Source organism: Atheta coriaria, unplaced genomic scaffold (assembly GCF_025399875.1).
Source record: "Atheta coriaria isolate IRGN ID8LTWV9N9 unplaced genomic scaffold, Caltech_Dcor_3.1 hic_scaffold_5_pilon, whole genome shotgun sequence".
NCBI classification, from domain to species: domain Eukaryota; kingdom Metazoa; phylum Arthropoda; class Insecta; order Coleoptera; family Staphylinidae; genus Dalotia; species Dalotia coriaria.
The window spans coordinates 9,415,974-9,435,671 of NW_027045447.1; the positions used below are offsets into that span (position 1 = coordinate 9,415,974).

Genomic DNA, 19,698 nt, shown 5'->3' on the forward strand with positions numbered 1-19,698 from the left:
AGTTACGTATTGCTCAACATCTTGTTTAAAGATTTGCTGTATGAATGAGAAACGCGTAATTGCGAAAATAAATAGATATAAATTGCTACACCTTTGCTAGAATGCGTCAATACAAATAAAAAGAGAAATATTTTTTAAAATTTGTGACGGTGCAACAGCCAATTAGTAAATAGCACAATTAAAAATGACAAATATTTGAAAGCGTCGTTGCTCTTTCTGATGAATTTGTATAAATTCACTTACAGAGCAAAAGAGAAACTGTGAAGTCAATTTGTAAACGAATACTTTATTATAAATTTCTTAATATAAAATGTTAAAATTGTTCTATTTGTATGAGTTATAATTATTCGATTAAAAGAATTAACATTACATAAAATGTAAATAATAATTTTGTTTTAACGCTATATTTTCAATGATTGCAAAATATATTTGCATGCCTTTCCAATTCAAAATGACATAGTGATGTAGATATTGATGAAATTAGTGAAACTGCCAAAGTGTCTACATGGCAAGCATTTTACAAGATATATTTTCCTCTGATACTGTAGATGAAAATAATAATTTTTACAAACTTAAAAAAACACAAAAATAGTACAACAAACCCAACGGTCAACGGTAAATGATGAGAAATTTCTTCAGATAACGTAAACGACAGAAAAGTATATGAACATTATTCACTATTATTTCTATCCTTCTTATTGGATCGATTATAAAACCGATAAAGAAACCTACCAAACGACCCGTTTACTCAACAAAAACTCCAACAAAAAAGCCACAAAACTCCTTATAGTCCAACAAAACCAACCTGATTTATGCACCAAGTTATCCAGCTTGGTATGTTAACGCTACTTTTCCTGCTCTTACAAAACAAAACTAACAAGAATTTAAAAAATCAGTAATATTTAAAACCAACCCAACCACATGTATGTTCAGAAAAAATCGTAAATAATTTTGATTTTATTGCAATTTTATCAACACTTATTTTTGCGGTATTTAGTTCGATGTCAAAATGGAAATACTTCATTGAAACTGCTCTTCAAATACGATTATCTGATACACGTGCCTTCAAATGCATATGTGAAAAAAAAGGCGTTAGGACAAATTCGACAGCTTCTTGACAAATATACACATTTTATAGTTAAGTCATTTAAGCTATATAATTGATTCTTTTATAAATAATTTAAAAGCTGCAATTTTGCAATGAAAACTTTTGTTTTTCTATGACGTGAGTAAAACTACTCAGTACTATCGATTTCATGTAATAACAAACTATGCATGTAGCGTCAGAAAAAACACTATCCAAGGTATAAATAATAATAATTCATGCCATTTATCAATTGACATGTATAAATCCAACTTGAACAACGCCAATTCGATAAAAACTGCATTCCTAAGCTTTAAATAATTTGCAGTTTATCGTCAATCACGACAATGACAAATTTGTATAAAACCAAGTAAATTTCTAAACAAGTCATTGAATTAAACTTCTGATCATCAAGTGAAGTATTTTCTCAATTTGTAGTATGTGCACTTTTAGTGCTTATTTTTTTATGCATCTATGAAAGCCATAAAATGTACCTCACAAAAGGTACCAAAATATATAAAAATAAAAAATTGAAATAAAAAATAAAAATTAAATTATTATAATTATAGCCCAATTCAGCGAAAGTAATCGAAGAAAACAAGTATTTAGCAAAAAAAGCAAGAAAAGTGCTAAAAATAAGCAAGGGCAATGTCAAATGATTTGTGAAGGGTGCAGATCCACCACCACAGGAAAAAATGTAAACTAAGTGTAAGTAATTAATTAATTTTAATTCAATAATGAATAAAAAATAAATTTTAATAAATAAAAATTTAATAGATCCTGACGGTTCATGGTCCTACATAATTCAAGTTGATAACAATTTCGCTTCATTCACATTACTACAATAGATCCACAGGATTTTCTGGCGATTTTCAACCCGCATCTTAACTTGACCTGGATGACAAATATGCTTGATTATCAGCGTCTTTAATTTAACTGGAATATCTTTTATTAGTAGATACAACCAGGAACATTTTAAGCATCTTCCCAAATATTGGTTTACAATTACTAAACGGTTCATTGGACATAATGGACTATTTACACTTCAAAGTAATTTATTACTGATAATTCATTATGAATATGGTTGCTAGATTTGCTTTCCAAGTTGATGGCTTCCTGAAATCATTACGAGAAAAAGGAACCCTAACTGGTTTTCTTCCTTGGAAATCTCACAGTTTTCAATGTTTTTAACATCAAACTTTGGTTTCTATATGAATAGTTCTGTATCAATGGATGGTTTCAACACATTTATACAACCTATTGTCGGCATTGGAAAATTCCGCACACACAAATCATGAAAGCAACATCGGTGAGTATTGAATATATGGAGTAAATTGACTATCGGTACAGGTAGGTTACATTTTTTGTTGGTTTGGGAAGAATTACCATCGATATAAACAATTTAATCCGCGCTGCAATTAGACACTCAATCAGATTCAAGTATCAGTATTGGGAGTAGTTTGATTAGACGCAGTTGGAGCTCTAGGATCGTTGTTCAATATAATAAGAGGAACGATTCATATTGGAAGGAGGTGCAGGTTTCATATTTCAACAGGAAGCAACAGACATAATGGTTTCCTGATTAATTTCAGCAATGAAACTGGAAATTATAGTAAATTATAATGCAACACATAATACACTTGGGTTTTACAATGGTAACCTTAAATTAGTGCTAATTGCGAGATGGTAATAATGGAATGTTTATGATTTTTGAATGAGACCTCTTCGGCGGGTTTTGATTGTAAATTCAACTGGGTATGGTAAACTTTTGGTTGATATTGAAGTTGACTCTGTTTTGATGGTGATAATTTGGATCTTGCTATCACGTTTTGCTATTTATGCAAAATTATTGAAAGAAAATGAAGAGATTAATCAGGTAGATGATTTGTCGTTTTGATTTTAAAGCATATTTGAATGCATATTATTTAGAAGGTAATGATTATTTTGAGAATGAGAGGGATGCTGAGTTGCAAAAGTGGAATTAGAAATTTTTGGTGATTTATTCGCTTTTATAAAGTCATAATGGCGCTGGATTATTTGCTAAAGTTGAGTTTCTATTATGTTTAATGCTGTGTATGGCGATAATGTGATTGGATTGAATTTTGCGCAATTGATGATACAATATATACGCAATTGACGCGAAGAACCGTGAAATTTTCCGTAAGAAACTTATGAAAGAAGTTTATGCTAGAGTGCAAAGTATAAAGCTGAGTAAAGGTTTTACTAAATATATTTTTAGTGGATTATTCAAAGGCTGTATCAAAGGATCTTTTCAATTTAATAACGGTTTTGTCAGGATCTGTTGGATTGGCGGAAAATGTTAAAATTGATAATTGATTGTTGAGAAAATTAATAAACATAAATATACACAAATAATTTTAAATATTTCTTCCTATCAATGAAATATTAATTCTAAAAATTTCCAATAGTGCGTTTTTATAAAATTAATAGTTAATATACGAGTAGAAAATACAAATTTATTTTATTTATTATTATTATTTCAGCAATAAATATCTGATTCATAATAAATTATTATAACTAATATTATAAATACGAATGTTTGACTGAGTTTGACTGCAATGTTAGATGAATTTTTGGATCTTGGAGAATAACGTAGACTTATTTGAATTTTAAATTACGGTTTAGTTAAAATATCTATATCAGGACTCGGTAACTAGATGTGAATGTGGAAATTAACCACTAATTGCCGCAAAATTACCAAATATTAGTATACGACGTAGACCCTACGTGCACAACGTTAAACTAACTATTTTTTGTATTGCAGTATACATTTCTTATTAGCCAGTAAATAAGTAAATAACACTCATGTAATTATAACAATTATTTAAATTATACCTTAATTATCCTTTTTTAAATACCTGATAAAACTGTTCTTCATTACGATTTATTTGAAAAACCGTCATAATATATTTACGTTCATTCTATAATTACAAAATACAAAAGAATTTAAAATAAATTGTTATAAAATCATCGTTAAGTGCTGATTTCTAGAATATTCCATATAAATTATCGTCTTGAAATATTGGAATTGCAGAATATTAATAACCAGACGTTATTAGCTGTTGAATTCGAATCACCTTGAGTATCAGTGCAAATTCTTCCATATAACTAAACTTCCCTCCAACAAACACTAAAAAACCAAATTCTTTTTTGTCATATGAAGCGTTAAACATGAGAATGGTGGGCAATTATTACAAACCGAGCGTAATGGCGCTGAATTATGCAAAAATATGTAAAATTCAAATCTGAAACATTACAAAATTCAGCCATGCGCGCCTTTTAACATTGATTACGCTATATAAATCTGAAAAAACAATGAATAACTCGTAGTTGACAGGCCAAAACCATGAGGGGCAATCACGCTGATATGTTCGGTGCTATTCTTGGCCATTGCATCTGCCAAACTAGGTACCACACACAAAAACAAATACAACTAAATAAAAATATTTTTTAATAAAATAAATTATTAGTAGATCAGCAATGCACCACCGTCTATGCCAGATGCAAAGCCAACCCAACGTGAACAACGATGGCAGCTTTGTAATCTACATGAGCGAAGATGTAATCTATTTCTATATGATCCAGTACAACGCTTTTGTAGTCGTCAACATCAAACTGCGTCTTGTAATCGTCATTGACGGCAACAACGGAACCACATAACATCTTTAAACCCCCGACACAGGTTTTGGTATCATAACCAACATCAGAAATAATCCGGTGTTTTGCCTTCACACAAAATTTGCAAATTTTCGACATCACTACCTGCATCAACAGTGGTGACTACTCAGTTGTCGTACAGATAATCGAGTATGTTTATCAATACAGTTAAGGTTGTTGGCGGTAACATCGATACCACTGAAATTGTACGCAGATTCCACTGTTATTCTTCGTGATTACTCTACAACCACAGACTTCACCCAATGGGTCTCCTACGGGAACAGACTGAGGTTGTGCAATTCTTATCAGAGCAATACACAGGTTGCCGAAATTTTATTTATTCAAATTGTTTGAAAGTCCTTGAATACACAGTTAGATAGAGGTCCTGTTATGTATCTGATTGTTGCTACAGAGGTCTTATGAAATCAATGATCGATTACTAATTGAATTCAACAACTTTTGCTTTCATTTCAATCGTGCGCGTACTCTGTATGGAAGGTTTGATAGTTATCTGATGAAGAATATTATTTGATTCTTGTCTCTCAGCAAACGCAAACTACTGAAATTACGATTGAGCAGTATAGGAACCTGACATGGGTGATCAACGGGTGGGTACCACCTATGAAACCCTCCAGATTGCTTTGAATGCATACGCAGAACAAACCGTTGTACAGACTTATGTTAGTACCATCAGTGTTAATGAAACCCATAGCTACGTGGCATACAACAGCATGCGTGAAGGTACCTGGATTTGTTCAGGGATCACCTACAGCCAACAACACTACGTTCAGGTGACAGCGAGTTACCATGATGGTTACATGGGTATTTTTGATCCTTCACAGGATTATACTATAGTTTTCTAAGTACTAATAAGTTTGGCACGATTAATTACAAAACTGGAAATGGTTTCGTATTATTGATGGATTCACTCAATCAGCTGCTTATCTTGTGGCTAATAGTGAAGAAATAATTATTGCGTTTGCTGAAGGCCGTTACATTGATGGGTTTAAGAGAGTGAAGGAATTAACCGAAAATACTGAAATTGAAGAAAATGCGTCTTTCAATGCCACGTTGTTCTTCATTGCTTTGAAAATGGAATTCCTATGAAAATATGTTGAGCCAAGAGCAGTTGGATGGTTCCAGGCAGATTTTTGCACAGCTTGCTTTACGAGCAGTTATCGGAGTTGACTTTGAGAATGGTTTTGGTATAAGTAACAGTGCTGTTGTTATGCTAGCTGGACCTAACACAAAATTCTTCCAAGACGGTTTTGTTGCTTTGTTAAGTCGCATGTTCTACTTTGAAATTGCCGGCGGACCTTTCTATAGAATCTGTTATGCTGGTATATTGGAAAATATTCATAAGAACTTCAGCGAACAGTTGTTTATGAATACCTATCAGGTTACGCTGTATGTGAAGAAGGAAAATAAGTCGAAGGAGGATATTAGTGATTTCATGGAGTCCTTTGTACGCTTGAGTACTGAACCAACTATTGATGTAACTACAGAACAGTTTACCAGAGACGGTTCTATCAATTAAAACATTCAATGTTATGTTAAAACTGTGTAGATATTAATCATATGAGCATTATAAAATAAAAGACACATCCGATTTTTTAAAACAGCATTTAAAATTGATATATGTATTCTTTCAGTTGATCTTATTTGTTCTAGCATGCAAAGAACGCAGGCAATTCTTTCCATGCGCTGATAAGCCATCACAAAAACAACAAATACAACAATCCATTGGATCGAATTGTAAATCCAGTTTAACACACCTGCACAATTTTATTGAAAACGTGCCTGCTAGCGTCCTCTGTCTACAAGATACTTAATAACAATTCTTTTAAATATAAACAAACATTTTAAAGATAACTTACATGACGCAGTGTTTTTTTAATTGTTGTCGGTTATGTTGCATGATTTAGGATTTTTCGATGTGTTACCGTTTATTTGTTGTAAGATTATATAATATTTGTGGGTATTACTTACAGTTAAAAATAAAACAGTAACATAACTGGTAAAAACGCTTGTATTTCGTAAAATATTTTGCTTCAAATGATTATGCAATCATAGATTAAACACAAATATATCCAACAGAAAGGATAAACACAAGTTTTAAGATAAACATTAGCAAACCGCCATTTAGAATAAAGTGGACAATTGGTGTTAGATCTGGTAAGACATTATTCACAGTGTTTCCGATTCCTGATGGAATCAATTTGTTCGGAATTTCCTTCAGAAATATTATCAGATTATCAATTGGTCCACTAATAAAATAGATAAGACCTGACGAGGAACTATTAAGGGTGTGTAAAAATATCTGATAGACCCTGTAAAGTCTCACACGACTCAGTAAAATTAGTTTTCTTGCTTAGTAAAGTCTGAAGATCTAGGGAGCTTCCTGTCCAACTTAACGATGTTTGCAATATTCTGTAGGTTCTGTAGACGTATTGAAAAGTTGTGTTAGATTGAGAAGATTAGTTAGGTTTCCAAATGGAAGACCGGTAGGCCAGTTCCATTCCCCGCGAGGTTTTTTTGTAAAACGTCAACGGAAACAGCCTGGAAGGTTAGTCCAGTCAGGTTACCCAGCGGTAACTTATCAATCAGGGATACTGCAGGGGTCTTGAAGGTTGGCAATTCGGTGACCTTTTTGAAATATTACTGGCTTGAGTTCAAATTTCCTGACTGTTAAATCTCCTCCACCTCCTAAAAGTCCAGTAGCCAAGCCAAGAAGATCGCCAGCTTGAGTCCAAGGATTTATATGGGTAAACTGTCAAGACCTGGTATACTCCCGTACCTACGAGTATATCAAACTTAAGCATACAGAACTATAAATGTGATATATATTTTGATTTACCTAAAGACCTTGAACTGTCCCAAAATTTGTGTAAATTGAGTCCAGATTGTAATGGTAGACCCTCAAGGCTACCACCTCTAACAAATCAGTTAATTTGCCCAATAGATCAGTTATCATTGTCAGGTTACTTAAAGGTAAATTTTCAAGGTTAATGAGGTCTTCTAAACGGTATACCACCTCCTCAGCTCCTGACAAAGCTGAAAATGTTTAATATTGTAAAAAGTAAAATCATTGAAGCCAATAAAACTCACATAACAGGTCAGTAAGAGTTCCAACCAGTGCTGTTGCTTGAGTAAGGTTACTTAGTGGTAAGTCTCAATATCTCAGCACCTCTAAATTAATTAAATTTTAAGCAAATTTTTTATTGGTTTTAGTTTTAAAAATTGAAAAGACCTAATAAATCTGTGAGTTATTCCAAGAACTTGTGTTGCCTGCATTGGAGTTACTCACTGGAAGATCACTTAAATCAGGGCAGAAGCTGCGTTTCCTACCAAATAAAGGCAACTGCTATTAGAGATTGATACGGAAAAAATAGCCAATTTAGTATAATTTACCAAGTACGCAGGAAACTGATTGAATAATGTAGTTACTGGAAGTCAGGTTACTTAAAAGGTAATCCATCTAATCCTGGTACTCCACTGTAAATATCAAATTTTTAAACTTTGTTATTAAAACTTCAAAGTTTAGATTAATTATTCTATTACCGAGTAAAAGATGGTATAGTATTAGAAGTAACGTGGTAGCCTGTGACAAAGTTACTTGTTAGCGGTATTCAAAATGGTAATCCGCTACTCCCTCCTCCAGAAGCAAATCTCCCAGAGACCACCTAAACCACCAGTTAAATTACAGAGACCTCTAACCCGCAGTTAGGGTGCTGTGGTGGCGAAGCCACCAGTACCACCGAGCAAATCAAGCTAACAACATCAAGACCTTTAAAATTCAACATATAAAAATTAAAAATATATTTAAATAATTATATTAGTATTTAGTTTACCAGGTATATCTCCATTTCCTCTATGAGGATTCCTCCAATAAAGATCCAAAAGGATTACCCCCACTAATCAAATCAGTCAAGTTCCCAAAGAAGTAGAGTAGCTTCACTATCAACATATTATTTTGTCCCAAGGCTAACAATGAATTTGGCTTCATCAGAAGGAATTCAAACCCCTGTCCTAACAATCCAGGTACATAATCTCTCCTGTTGCTAAACCCAATGCTATGTATGTTTTGAAGACGTCATTGCTCAAAGACACTGTCAGAATAGTTGTCCTGGGGTTAATTGAGTAAACCCAGTATACTGCTGAGATCTTGTGCATTTGTTACACAGTTGGAGCAGAACAAAGCGCCCGAAAGGCAAAGAAATATTGCTCCAAAGAATAGCGTTTTCATTTTGAAGGTGTACGTGCTTCAAATGACTTCTATTTGTTATTTAGAATTATAATTTATACAAAAATTGTATAACGTGATATATGTCCCTATTAGAGATATAAACCTGATAACGTTAATATTTTAATTACTGTATCTTATATTTTTTAAATGTGCATAAACGGGAAATAGTATGTGTTTTGGGGCGTTTGCATTTTGGAGAGTTTTTCGGCGGAGAAGGCATTTGACGATCTGTACCCACTTTTATCACCAATTGCATTTCCTTCGGCTGAATGTATATCAATATGATGATACAGCAACCAGTATCCTATATAAGAAATAATAAAACAGTGATTATAGTATTTAATATGATTATGAGTAAATATGGATTATTTACCACCAACGTTAGTATGTAGAACGTATAATGGGTATAGCCACCTTTAGGTACGGCGGTATCTTTGGGAGGATTAACAAAGTTTCTTTTTTTCAGTTGACCTTCTTTATCTAGATTAATTACTTATTTCTTACAAGATTTCTACCAGAGTTCACCCCAACCTAAGGCTTTGCAAATGTGTAACCATGAAGATATATGATTTGATTAGAGTGTTGCAGCATGGTCCTGAATTTAAAGTTCCATAAAACATAAAATTCAATATAGCATTTTTTTTGGTACCTATAATATTACTGTAATAACAATTTAGACAAATATTTGTAAAATAAAACACGTACCGTATAAATATGAGGGCATTGACAGAAATTGGTCTCACAACTACTATTTACCTCCCAATGTTTTTTCATTTGCAAAATGCTTTTTGATTAAATTTCAAGAGTAACCCTGGAGCAAGAGGAACATCATACTCATGTGTATAAGTTATATTAGTTTTTGAAATTGTAGCGTACGTGATTGATAGTTTTCATCAGCTAAAATCAAATTTCCATAAACATCATATTAAAATGAGTTTTAATGTAAATTTTACCTTATTTAAATCCATGTGGAAGGAATATCTATGTTTTGCTGGATAGTCTATACTGCTCTCTGTATCTAGAAACATAAAAGGCACCTGTAGGAATTTTTGAAGAAATTCAAGATGAATCTACTTTGTGTATTATTTGGATTCCTTTGAATGTAATAACTTTTATTTTGAATATCACCTTAGCATTAGCAATGCTAACTGGTTAGCAGATCACAAGTATTTGTATGAATGCGTTGGTTTTAGAATTTTTAATAAGAAATTTTATTTACTAACCACACAGTTGGGTACTGAGTAGCATATGTAGGGAAAAGTACTATTAGGAGCTACATCCAACGACCCTTCATAATGGTAGAAGCATGAAATAAGTGACTTGATAGGAACATTGAAGATATATCCACTTTAAAATCTTATGTAATAAGTGGAGTTTAGTTGATCTGCTTTCAGGATAAAGTCAAAACGTTCACCCGGAGTTGCCACAAATTGAATCAACTAAAAATTTGATTTTAAAATATTCATTATTTCAAATCCTAATCAACTTGATATGCAAATATACATGAAAAGGTTCCCAAATCTTCTAGAATCAGTAAAGGAAATGATTGTCATTTTTATGTATTTGATCAATAGAGATCTCAATTGGTAGTCGTAGAAAGCAACTTAACGAACAGCACGAAAATCTGTAACGAAATCCCTAAACCAGAAATAAAATTGAAAAAATAAGAAGAAAAAGAGCATGAAAATATTTTACACTGACGGTAAATTAGCTAAGGGTGTCGTAGTAATGGCCTTATTAGATTATTATCACAAACCGTGACACAAAGACCAAGGAATCTTAATTTTTTCTCCTCTAAAAATAAAGGTCCGAAACTTACTAAATTAAGGACGATGTAGTCCAATCCTGTAATCTAATCATCGCGGGAGATGTAGGTCAAAGTCATAGAGTTTACATGGTGATTATTCTTTTTATGTCGAATTAATCATTGGGCGCAGAAGCTTTCCATCACCACACATTGCATTTCTAAAAGTACCAAAATTTAGAAATTTAAAAAATTAAAAATACTTTAAAACTATATCTATAGCATACCAGGTAGGGAAATGCCCACTACATAGTTTCCATAATTAGCCGCAGTAAATATATATGCCAAAGTTATTATTATATAAAATAGGACATTAGCATGAAATCATCAGCACGCCATCCATATATTTATCTTTAACCATGTATTGACCATTACCCAATGAATTTGTAGTAAGATGCACCATCTATAAGATTATTCTCGACACTTGGATGACTATTTTATCTCCCTGAAGCATACCTCAATTTACTGGATATGAGTAATTTTCAGTTTTATACACTCACAGTACATTTTACTTGCAAAGCAATGATGCAATCCGGACGATAACAATCAGTGATGGAAATATTATTTGGCAATCAAAACATGCTTTGCCTATCGAAAAGAAAGTTTCAACGTTAAAATTGAAGAAATACCGTTTAATCTTTCCATCACATTGACGATACAGTGCTCCATCGATATATCCACGTGGTATAGTTGACGGTTTTGTGGAATAAGTTGGCTTTAAAAAGTTCAAATTTTTGGTTCTTGTAGGTTTTCTGATTGTACGAATAATATTGGTGAAATAATAATACAATAGAATCAAGTGGATACGCCATCATCATTTTGAATTTATTATCAACTGCAGTTTCAGTATTCACAAAATTGCAAATACATATTATATCTAGTAATGATTACTTTAATTACGGGGAAATGTTAAATATTTAGGAAATTTAGTACATTTTTAAATTATTTTTGTTTCCTAGTAAAAATAACAGCCACGTGTGCATGAAACAGTTAGAATGTTATGTATTTCTGCCAAAATAATATTATTGACTATTATCTTTAGCCACACCCTCTATGTCCACAGGAAAGAATTAATAATAGGGATGGTATAATTTGGTTGCCTACTATAATTTGGTGAACTTCCTGCATAAGGTTGGTGCAATCAAAACTACTAAATATGAACGCAAACAAGTTTTATTTTTATTTATTTTTATTTATTTGACCGGTAGCAACGAACAATGTAACAAAACAAATTGATTTAATATCTGGCCATTCGTCGCATCTTGAAGTGCACTTCAGGCACCGGCATTTCCGAGTTCTTCCAACTTAACCAATAATATCCATACCCTCACTAGCATGTACATCATCATGACAATGCATCAGCCAATAACCAATACTGTCGGCTTTGAATCGAACACCGTGTAACTACCCCAGGTACAGTCACTATCCTTAAAGGTGGATTGGACAAAGTTTCATTCAGCAGACCAATGATCCACACAAGACTCCATCAAGCGTTAGATTTCTATCAATTTCTCCCTGGTGCCCAGAACCCTGAAATGAGTAGCCGAAGATGGATTGATGCAGAGTTAGGAGCGTCATCTTGATCAAAAGAGTTCGATGAAGACAAATTCTACAATAAAGTTACTTAGGAACCCAAAGAAAATTATTACAATATAGTATTTGAAATTATTAAAGAAAATAAACTTTGGTAATTACCGAAATGACGTGAGGACATTCACAGAAAGTACCTTCACAAAGTTCCTGTTGCGTACCGTGTCGGCATTGCAGAAAGCCCCCGGTTAACTTCGAATCGAGCGGGTAAAAGCGGAACGTCCAAGTTTTATGATATACGGTTGAATTGAGTAGTGTACGGGCATCAAAAGTGGGATCAACTAAAGTTTCATAATATTAGTTGCATTTACTAAAATTTAAAAAAAAAATTTAAAATAAATATTTACCTTGATTTCGAAAGCATAATATGGATATTCAAGTGAATACAGGATGGTCTAAAACCGCTCATATTCACAGTGATATAATATCTGAAGACATTTGAGTGTTCAAATTACATTTTCCCAATGGTTCCTACTGGTAAAACCTTGATGAATACTCTGCCATTTGTCGATATCCAGTGCATTAGCAATACTAACTGGATTATAAAATAGAAATTTATAAAATTTAAAATAATAATCAAATTTAAATTAATCTTCTATCTTTTTATACTGACCACTCCAACTGAAGTTGGGCCGATGTAGTATAAGTAGGGTACCTTCCAGTTATAGCTCATTCGAGATCCTTCATAATTCTTCAACAAATCGTAGCGACAGTAAATGTACTTTTTAAGACGTCTACAAGTCAAGAAACCTTGACTCTGATATAATAAGTAGACAATAGCTTGATTAGCATACAGACAAAAATCAAATCTTTCACCAGGAACCTTTTTTGACACGAATGAATCCAATTATGGAACAGACAATCAGCAATGAATTAAGAAAATTAAAATTGTTTTATGGTCTGCTTCATACCTTCAAATGGATCCAAATCATTAGAATCAGTAGAAATAATCAACATCTTGTGTCCATCGATGGAGAACTCAAGAGACAATCAAAGAATCCCAGGTTAATAAAACGTGAATCTGCTCTGAATCCCTCGTTGAACAAAAATTAGCCGTTGGAGTGTTTGCAGATTGAAGTTGATTGGAAGCCATAACCATTGCACCAAGATACCCGTAGGTTCCAGCCAATCACCCAAGAAGTATTGCTTCCAAAAACCTCCAATCTAAGACGATCGTTCCAAATGGTAACCTGATCACATGAAAGGAGAGATCAAAATCGTACATATATCCTCCAACGGTAGTTATCCATAGAGCTTGCTGACGATCATAGCACCATAAAACACCATCACCACGTTGTATTTAATAAAAAAACTATTTTAACATTAAACCAAATCGCTAAATTTTTGTTTTTAAACCTACCAACAAGGAGAGAATGCCACCAATAAAAATTCACAGGATTATCAGCCCAAAACTCATAAGTGAAGTTATTGTTGTAGTGGATGGGAGACATTGTAAATCTATGAACACCATCCATATATTTATCTCTTCACCATGTGTTGACCATGCCAATGGATGGTGGTACCTCGCCGTCCATAAGATTATTCTGTAGGTAAAAACCATCACTTCATCACCTTCATGTACCATTGCTGACCAGGGAGTTGACGGTTGACCAACATGACAGTAAGCAGTACGTCTGTTCCACCAGCAACAATAATAACCAGGTCGGTAAAGCAAATCGTGATAAAACAGTTGGCAGTTGTGTAACAGGTTTTTGCTCATTGTATAAATGTCTCCAAATCAAAGCTGAAGAAATACTTCTTGTGGAACCATCGTAATGGACGATTGCGCATCTTCTGCCATCGATGTATCCTCGGGGGATTGATTTGGTTTGAAGAGCTTTTATATTCTTTTGCTTTGTTTTCCTCTCCAGGGTGGTTGAAGGTGGTATGTTGTTTATTTTTTACTTTTTTCACTGATTTTTCCTTTGATTTAGCTTTCATTTTATTTTTACCTTTACCGGATGTTATTGGCTGAACTTATGTCAACCCAAAGTAATATGATGCAACAGAGCAAGAAACCTTTGAAAAGCATGTATGAGACGTAGCTTTTCAGGCGCCTGAATGAAAATCAGCACCGCTTTAATATATATATGCTCGTCAGGAAAAATCGAAGTGCGGTATCGCTACGGCTAATTTCCCCGCAATTTCAAGTGAACATAGCGTACATATTTCTAAAAGTTTTTCAAATATGTTTGTTTTTTGACAGCCGATTAACTCGTATTTTAGAAAATGATAGTGGAAAATGCAACTTTGGCACATTAATTTCGATCAGAATTTGAGGGTAATACTTGCAACAATGTATTTCAAGTGGTTAATCATTTGATAACACACGTAGCGCGCACCGGTTTTATGGAAAATATGTTTTGGAAGTTACTACGCGCGCAATCGCACAAATGTACTTTTTATCAGTTGGAAAATAAATCACATGAAACATCATGTAAACTTTCTCCTTGCAGGCATAATGTGGGAAAATGGTTTTGATTTTGTTTAGCCTCACAAATTTGTCAAAATGTTTCCAAGTTGATTAATTTATTATTGTTGACTGTATTTTCTTATCAAAAGCGTTATTTCTTAGAAGTTGCTTATCGTTGGATAATTTCTGACGAATTCAATAATTTCTTGTAAGGCACGGTAAAGTACCTCCTCGTACATGTTCTATGGAACTATGTTGGTTTGGTAAATTTTTGAATACTTTAAATTGTTAAATTGTTTGGTTGCTATTATAAACGATATTTATGGAAGTAATCTTTTTTAATCATCTTATTTAAAAATTGGGGCAGACATTTATTTATTTATTTGAATCCCAAGTTTAATGCACTCAGTTGGGAAACAATAAAAGTAGAATCATAAAATATTATAGCTGAGATAATAATGATATTGAAGTTAATATTCTTTAATTATATTTAATAAACAATAATCTTTAATTTTGAAGTAAAAGTACCAATTTAAATTACAGCTCTAGATAAAAATTGCTTTTTTAAAATTTGATTGCAATTGTTTCAAACGTTTTACGAATTTATTATTTTAAAGAAACAAAAGGTAAATAAAAATAAAATAATTATACACAATAATTGTGAAGCGTATTTCTGGATATCCAACTTGTTTTACTTAAATTGAAAGAATTCTACAAATTGTAAAAGTTACTATTTTCTAAATCCATAACTTTAATTGACAATTTCTACTTACCTCCTATTGACTTACAAACTGACTGACTGTGTATAAACAAACTTACCTTTATGCAAAATTCATCAAATTTTAAAAACTTTACCCTTTGTTTGTTGTTGCATATGGTACTACAGCACCATAATAATGTGAAACATAAATTGCCCATAGCTACACCATAAACACATTTTATTTACGATTTCATAATAGCTGAAACAATTTTGGTATAGTTTTTTATACCAACAACGTTAACAGAATCTTTATTATTTTATTAAACAGGGCCACTCACTAATGGGAAATTTGGTGGTGGTTGAATAATGGTGCCATCACCTTTATTACTAACCCATTCCTTCCATTGCGTGCACATCAATATGACAATGTAAGAACCAAAACTCCGAAATTTTCTCCCAATAAAAATAATTCATTCTAACATTAAAATAAAATGATATCTCACCGGATTATTTGGTAAATAAAACGAACAATAGTTGCACCACCTCTTGGCACAATACTTACTGTAGTCCTTTTCAATGGAGGATTACAGTTGCGAGGAAGACTACCATGATTCATCATAAAGCCTGACGCGTTAGATTGGGACCTATTTCACTATAATGAAATCAAATAGCGAAACTAAAAACCATGGAGATGCATTGGATGAATAGCTGGTGCAGTCGTCTCTTGATCCATTTCATCAAACATTACCAACTCCACTACTTCATTCAAATTAACTTCTAAGACATGAGACATTCACAGAAGTCCCTCTCTGCAATTGCGATTCATCGTTGTTTCAGCAGTACAGATATTCGTATTCCCAAGATAAAATTCTGTATTTGTCATCAAATTAAAACTGAAAGTGTCAAGGTAAGATGAACCAATTGAGGAGGCAGTGGACTCTCTGGTTTATAACTTATTAAAACTATAAATAAAGCTGATCTGTGATTACAGGATGATCAATTCCACTCATGCTCCAAAGAGATGAAGAATCTTCTTACGTTGTTAGTATTAAGCCCATTGATTGTTCTGAGAGATCTTAATCTATTTCTCCATGGTAATAAATCGGCATTTCCGGGACCAGTGGGATTCAAAACCTATAAAAAATTAAATTTTAAATTTAAAAAAATTGACTGTGTTATTTTGTACCACGAATTGCGGTTATTAGTAGTATTGTAGTAGGGTACAGTACCGTGCACCAAGAGGTTCAAGCTAGATCCATCATACGTCAAAGTAGCCAACTGGTAAGTCTGTAACCTTCACAGAGTAGGTTCCTTCACACGGGATCCACAAGTGTTAACCGGCTTGATTAGCGTTGACAAAGAAGTCAAATCTTTTCCAGAGTTAAACCGACAACAGGAATCCACTTCCACAGGTTGGACATCTTGACCATCGCTGGAGATACCAGTTAATTCTTATGAAGGTTCAATGTTACCTCAAAGGACAATCGAAGAAGTTAGCGTTGACTCAATCAAAACGATGAATATTTTCTGAAAACCATAAATTCAATTGAAATTAAAATTTATGTTATGTTTTTGGCGTGAATAAACCTACCCCTGCGGACAATAAATTAGCCATTGGTGTCCCCTGATATTATCATCATTCATCCGGTCACCGTAAACTTACTATTAATAAGGATACCAGTAGGTTCCAGGAACTCCATTTTAGCGTAGGGCTTGAAAACATCCATTCTCCCGCGATTATTCCAACTGTGATAATCATGCAGGTAGCCCATCCGTGGTAAGTATTAAAGTAAGGATTATTGCAGGTGCCCAAGGATAATCATTGGACCAAAATGACCACATCACCACGCATCTGCCAATATCAGAAATTTATTAATACATTTTCAATACCTTGATGACCAACTACCCTGATGAGAATGCCACCAGTGGTACCAGGTGTAGCAGCAATAAACTCATAAGTCATATTATTCTTAGCTAAAATCGGACATTGAGTAACAAATGGCACACCATCCATATATTGAAATCTTCATATTGTCCATGCCAATGAATATCAGCCTCCAGTTCCATTTTATTTTCCACTAGAACCCCAATTACGATCACCTTCATGCTTCAATACAGGTCCCGAATCTGACGATTGACAGAGGTGACTACTGACGAATTCCACCACCAACCATACAATCAGGCCGGAAACAATCGGTGAATAATTGATGGGCAATTGAAACATGCCTTTACCCATGGTGTACATTGTCTCTACCGGAAGTGGGAGAAGAAGCAATTTCGTAGTTCTCCCCATTGCAGCTGCGACGACAATCCACACCGGCGAACCATCCACGTGGAGGTGACCTCAAACCGTGGACCTTGACTTGAATTTCCACTACATTTGTAATAAACAAGTTATACAGGAATGTTCGTAAACTCCAACCGAACCCATCTTGATCGATTGATAGAACGCGTTTGATACGTGTTTTTATACTTTTTTGAAACAAACATGGTTGCGACACATTGATAAACTGTGATAATGGCCGATAAGGTTTGCAAAATTTGCAAAAATTTGAAATTCACAAACTTCTCAAACGCTGCCGTCACGGCGTGTGTTTGCTTTGTAAAATTTAATACGAGAAGGTGCTGTTCAATTTCAGGATAATTTGTTAAATATTCAAAAATACCCAAAAATTATTTTTTCAAGGGCAATGTTTATTCATGTTAGTGTAATTCTCTCGTTAATAATATTTTTGGTGATAAATCACAATTGTAGATATTGTATTGCCATCACTTTTAAGTAGTACTGGTACTAATTATTGCTTACTTTAATTGGCAATTTTAAAGTGCATTTACTTGTAACAACTTTTTGTTTACCATTACATTAGTTTCATTGACAGACATATTTTATGTGCATAAAATATATACTATATTCATATATTTGCCTAGTTAATTCAGTTCTAAATATGATAAATTAAAAATGCACAAAATTGCTGATAAGATTCACTGAATTTAGCTATTGTTTATTTTCATTGCACAAATATTTTTGTGCTACTAACTGCGCAAAATATTAAATATTTAAAAAATATTTTTAAAAACAAAAAAACATGAAAATTTCATTAATTTGACTTATTTTTCTTATAAATTTCTAATTGTCAAATACTCTGCCTAATAATTATAGGATCACCTGTACAGTGCTCACAATATATTATGTAAACATCAGTGAATAGAATTTTAATTTAAAAATATTAATTTTATGGTTGTATTTAGAGGAATTAATAAATATTTGATATTCTTGATAAAGTAATATATTTACAACAAATAAATCCTTAAATTAGGTTAATTTAAAATGTTTAATATAAACAATCTTTGCACTAAACATTTTATAATTTGTTTTTTACAAATAATTCATGTCCCTTTTCTACGAGTAATTTTTGATTGAACTATGTTCTCATAACTGCGACATTTTGGAAAAATCTTGTGGCACAGGTTTCATGTCTTGATTGAGCCAACTTGAAAAACCATTCGCATACCATCATCGGCGTGATATCAACGTGACAATGGAAAAATCCAAAAACCTAAATTATTTACAAAAGTTAAATTAATAAACTAAATAATTTAATCAAGATTTCAAAATATTACCTGGATTATCAGTCTTAAACGTAATACAGTATAGCCTCCACGTGGAATTAAGGAATAGTGTCCTTCTTGCCAGGGATCCTTAACTTCTTATGATCAAAACCGTTTATCTAAGCTTTCAATATCTGCTCGAAGTTTACCTCTAAGGTGCTTCTCATACAATGGACATTTAAACCAAAACCGCAGTAGATGCATAGGATGATGAGTTTGACGAACACCATTGTCATAAATCACAAGTTCCACCACTTTATTTATCGGCAACTATTAAAATAATATAAAAATAAAATAAAAACTTAATCTCAACTTAATCTTTTAGATTTTTTACTTACTTCAACAACATGTGTAATGGCAATACTTTGGTACAATTCTATTCGCAGACGCAGTTTCATTATTACAAAAAATCTTTCTTAGAGAACGAATACCTTTCTGACAATAACGGAAACTGAGAGTCTTTTTGTATCCGGGTCATCATTCATTTCCGAGTAACTATTCTCAAGATTCAGAAACATTATAAAATCCATAATAGGGATACCTGTAAGAAGTTGGATTCTCCACCGGGATTAAA

At 33.0% G+C, this 19,698-nt stretch overlaps 1 protein-coding gene across 1 annotated transcript in view; it reads left to right on the forward strand.

Annotated features, from left to right (window-relative positions):
• The window catches only part of stnB (stoned B), an 81,110-nt gene extending 77,224 nt beyond the window's left edge, over positions 1 to 3,886 (forward strand). Inside the window, 1 exon segment of the mRNA XM_065302769.1 lies at positions 3,870 to 3,886. Within this exon segment, the coding sequence (XP_065158841.1) occupies positions 3,870 to 3,886 (17 nt within the window).
• The last annotated feature ends 15,812 nt before the right edge of the window (positions 3,887 to 19,698 follow it).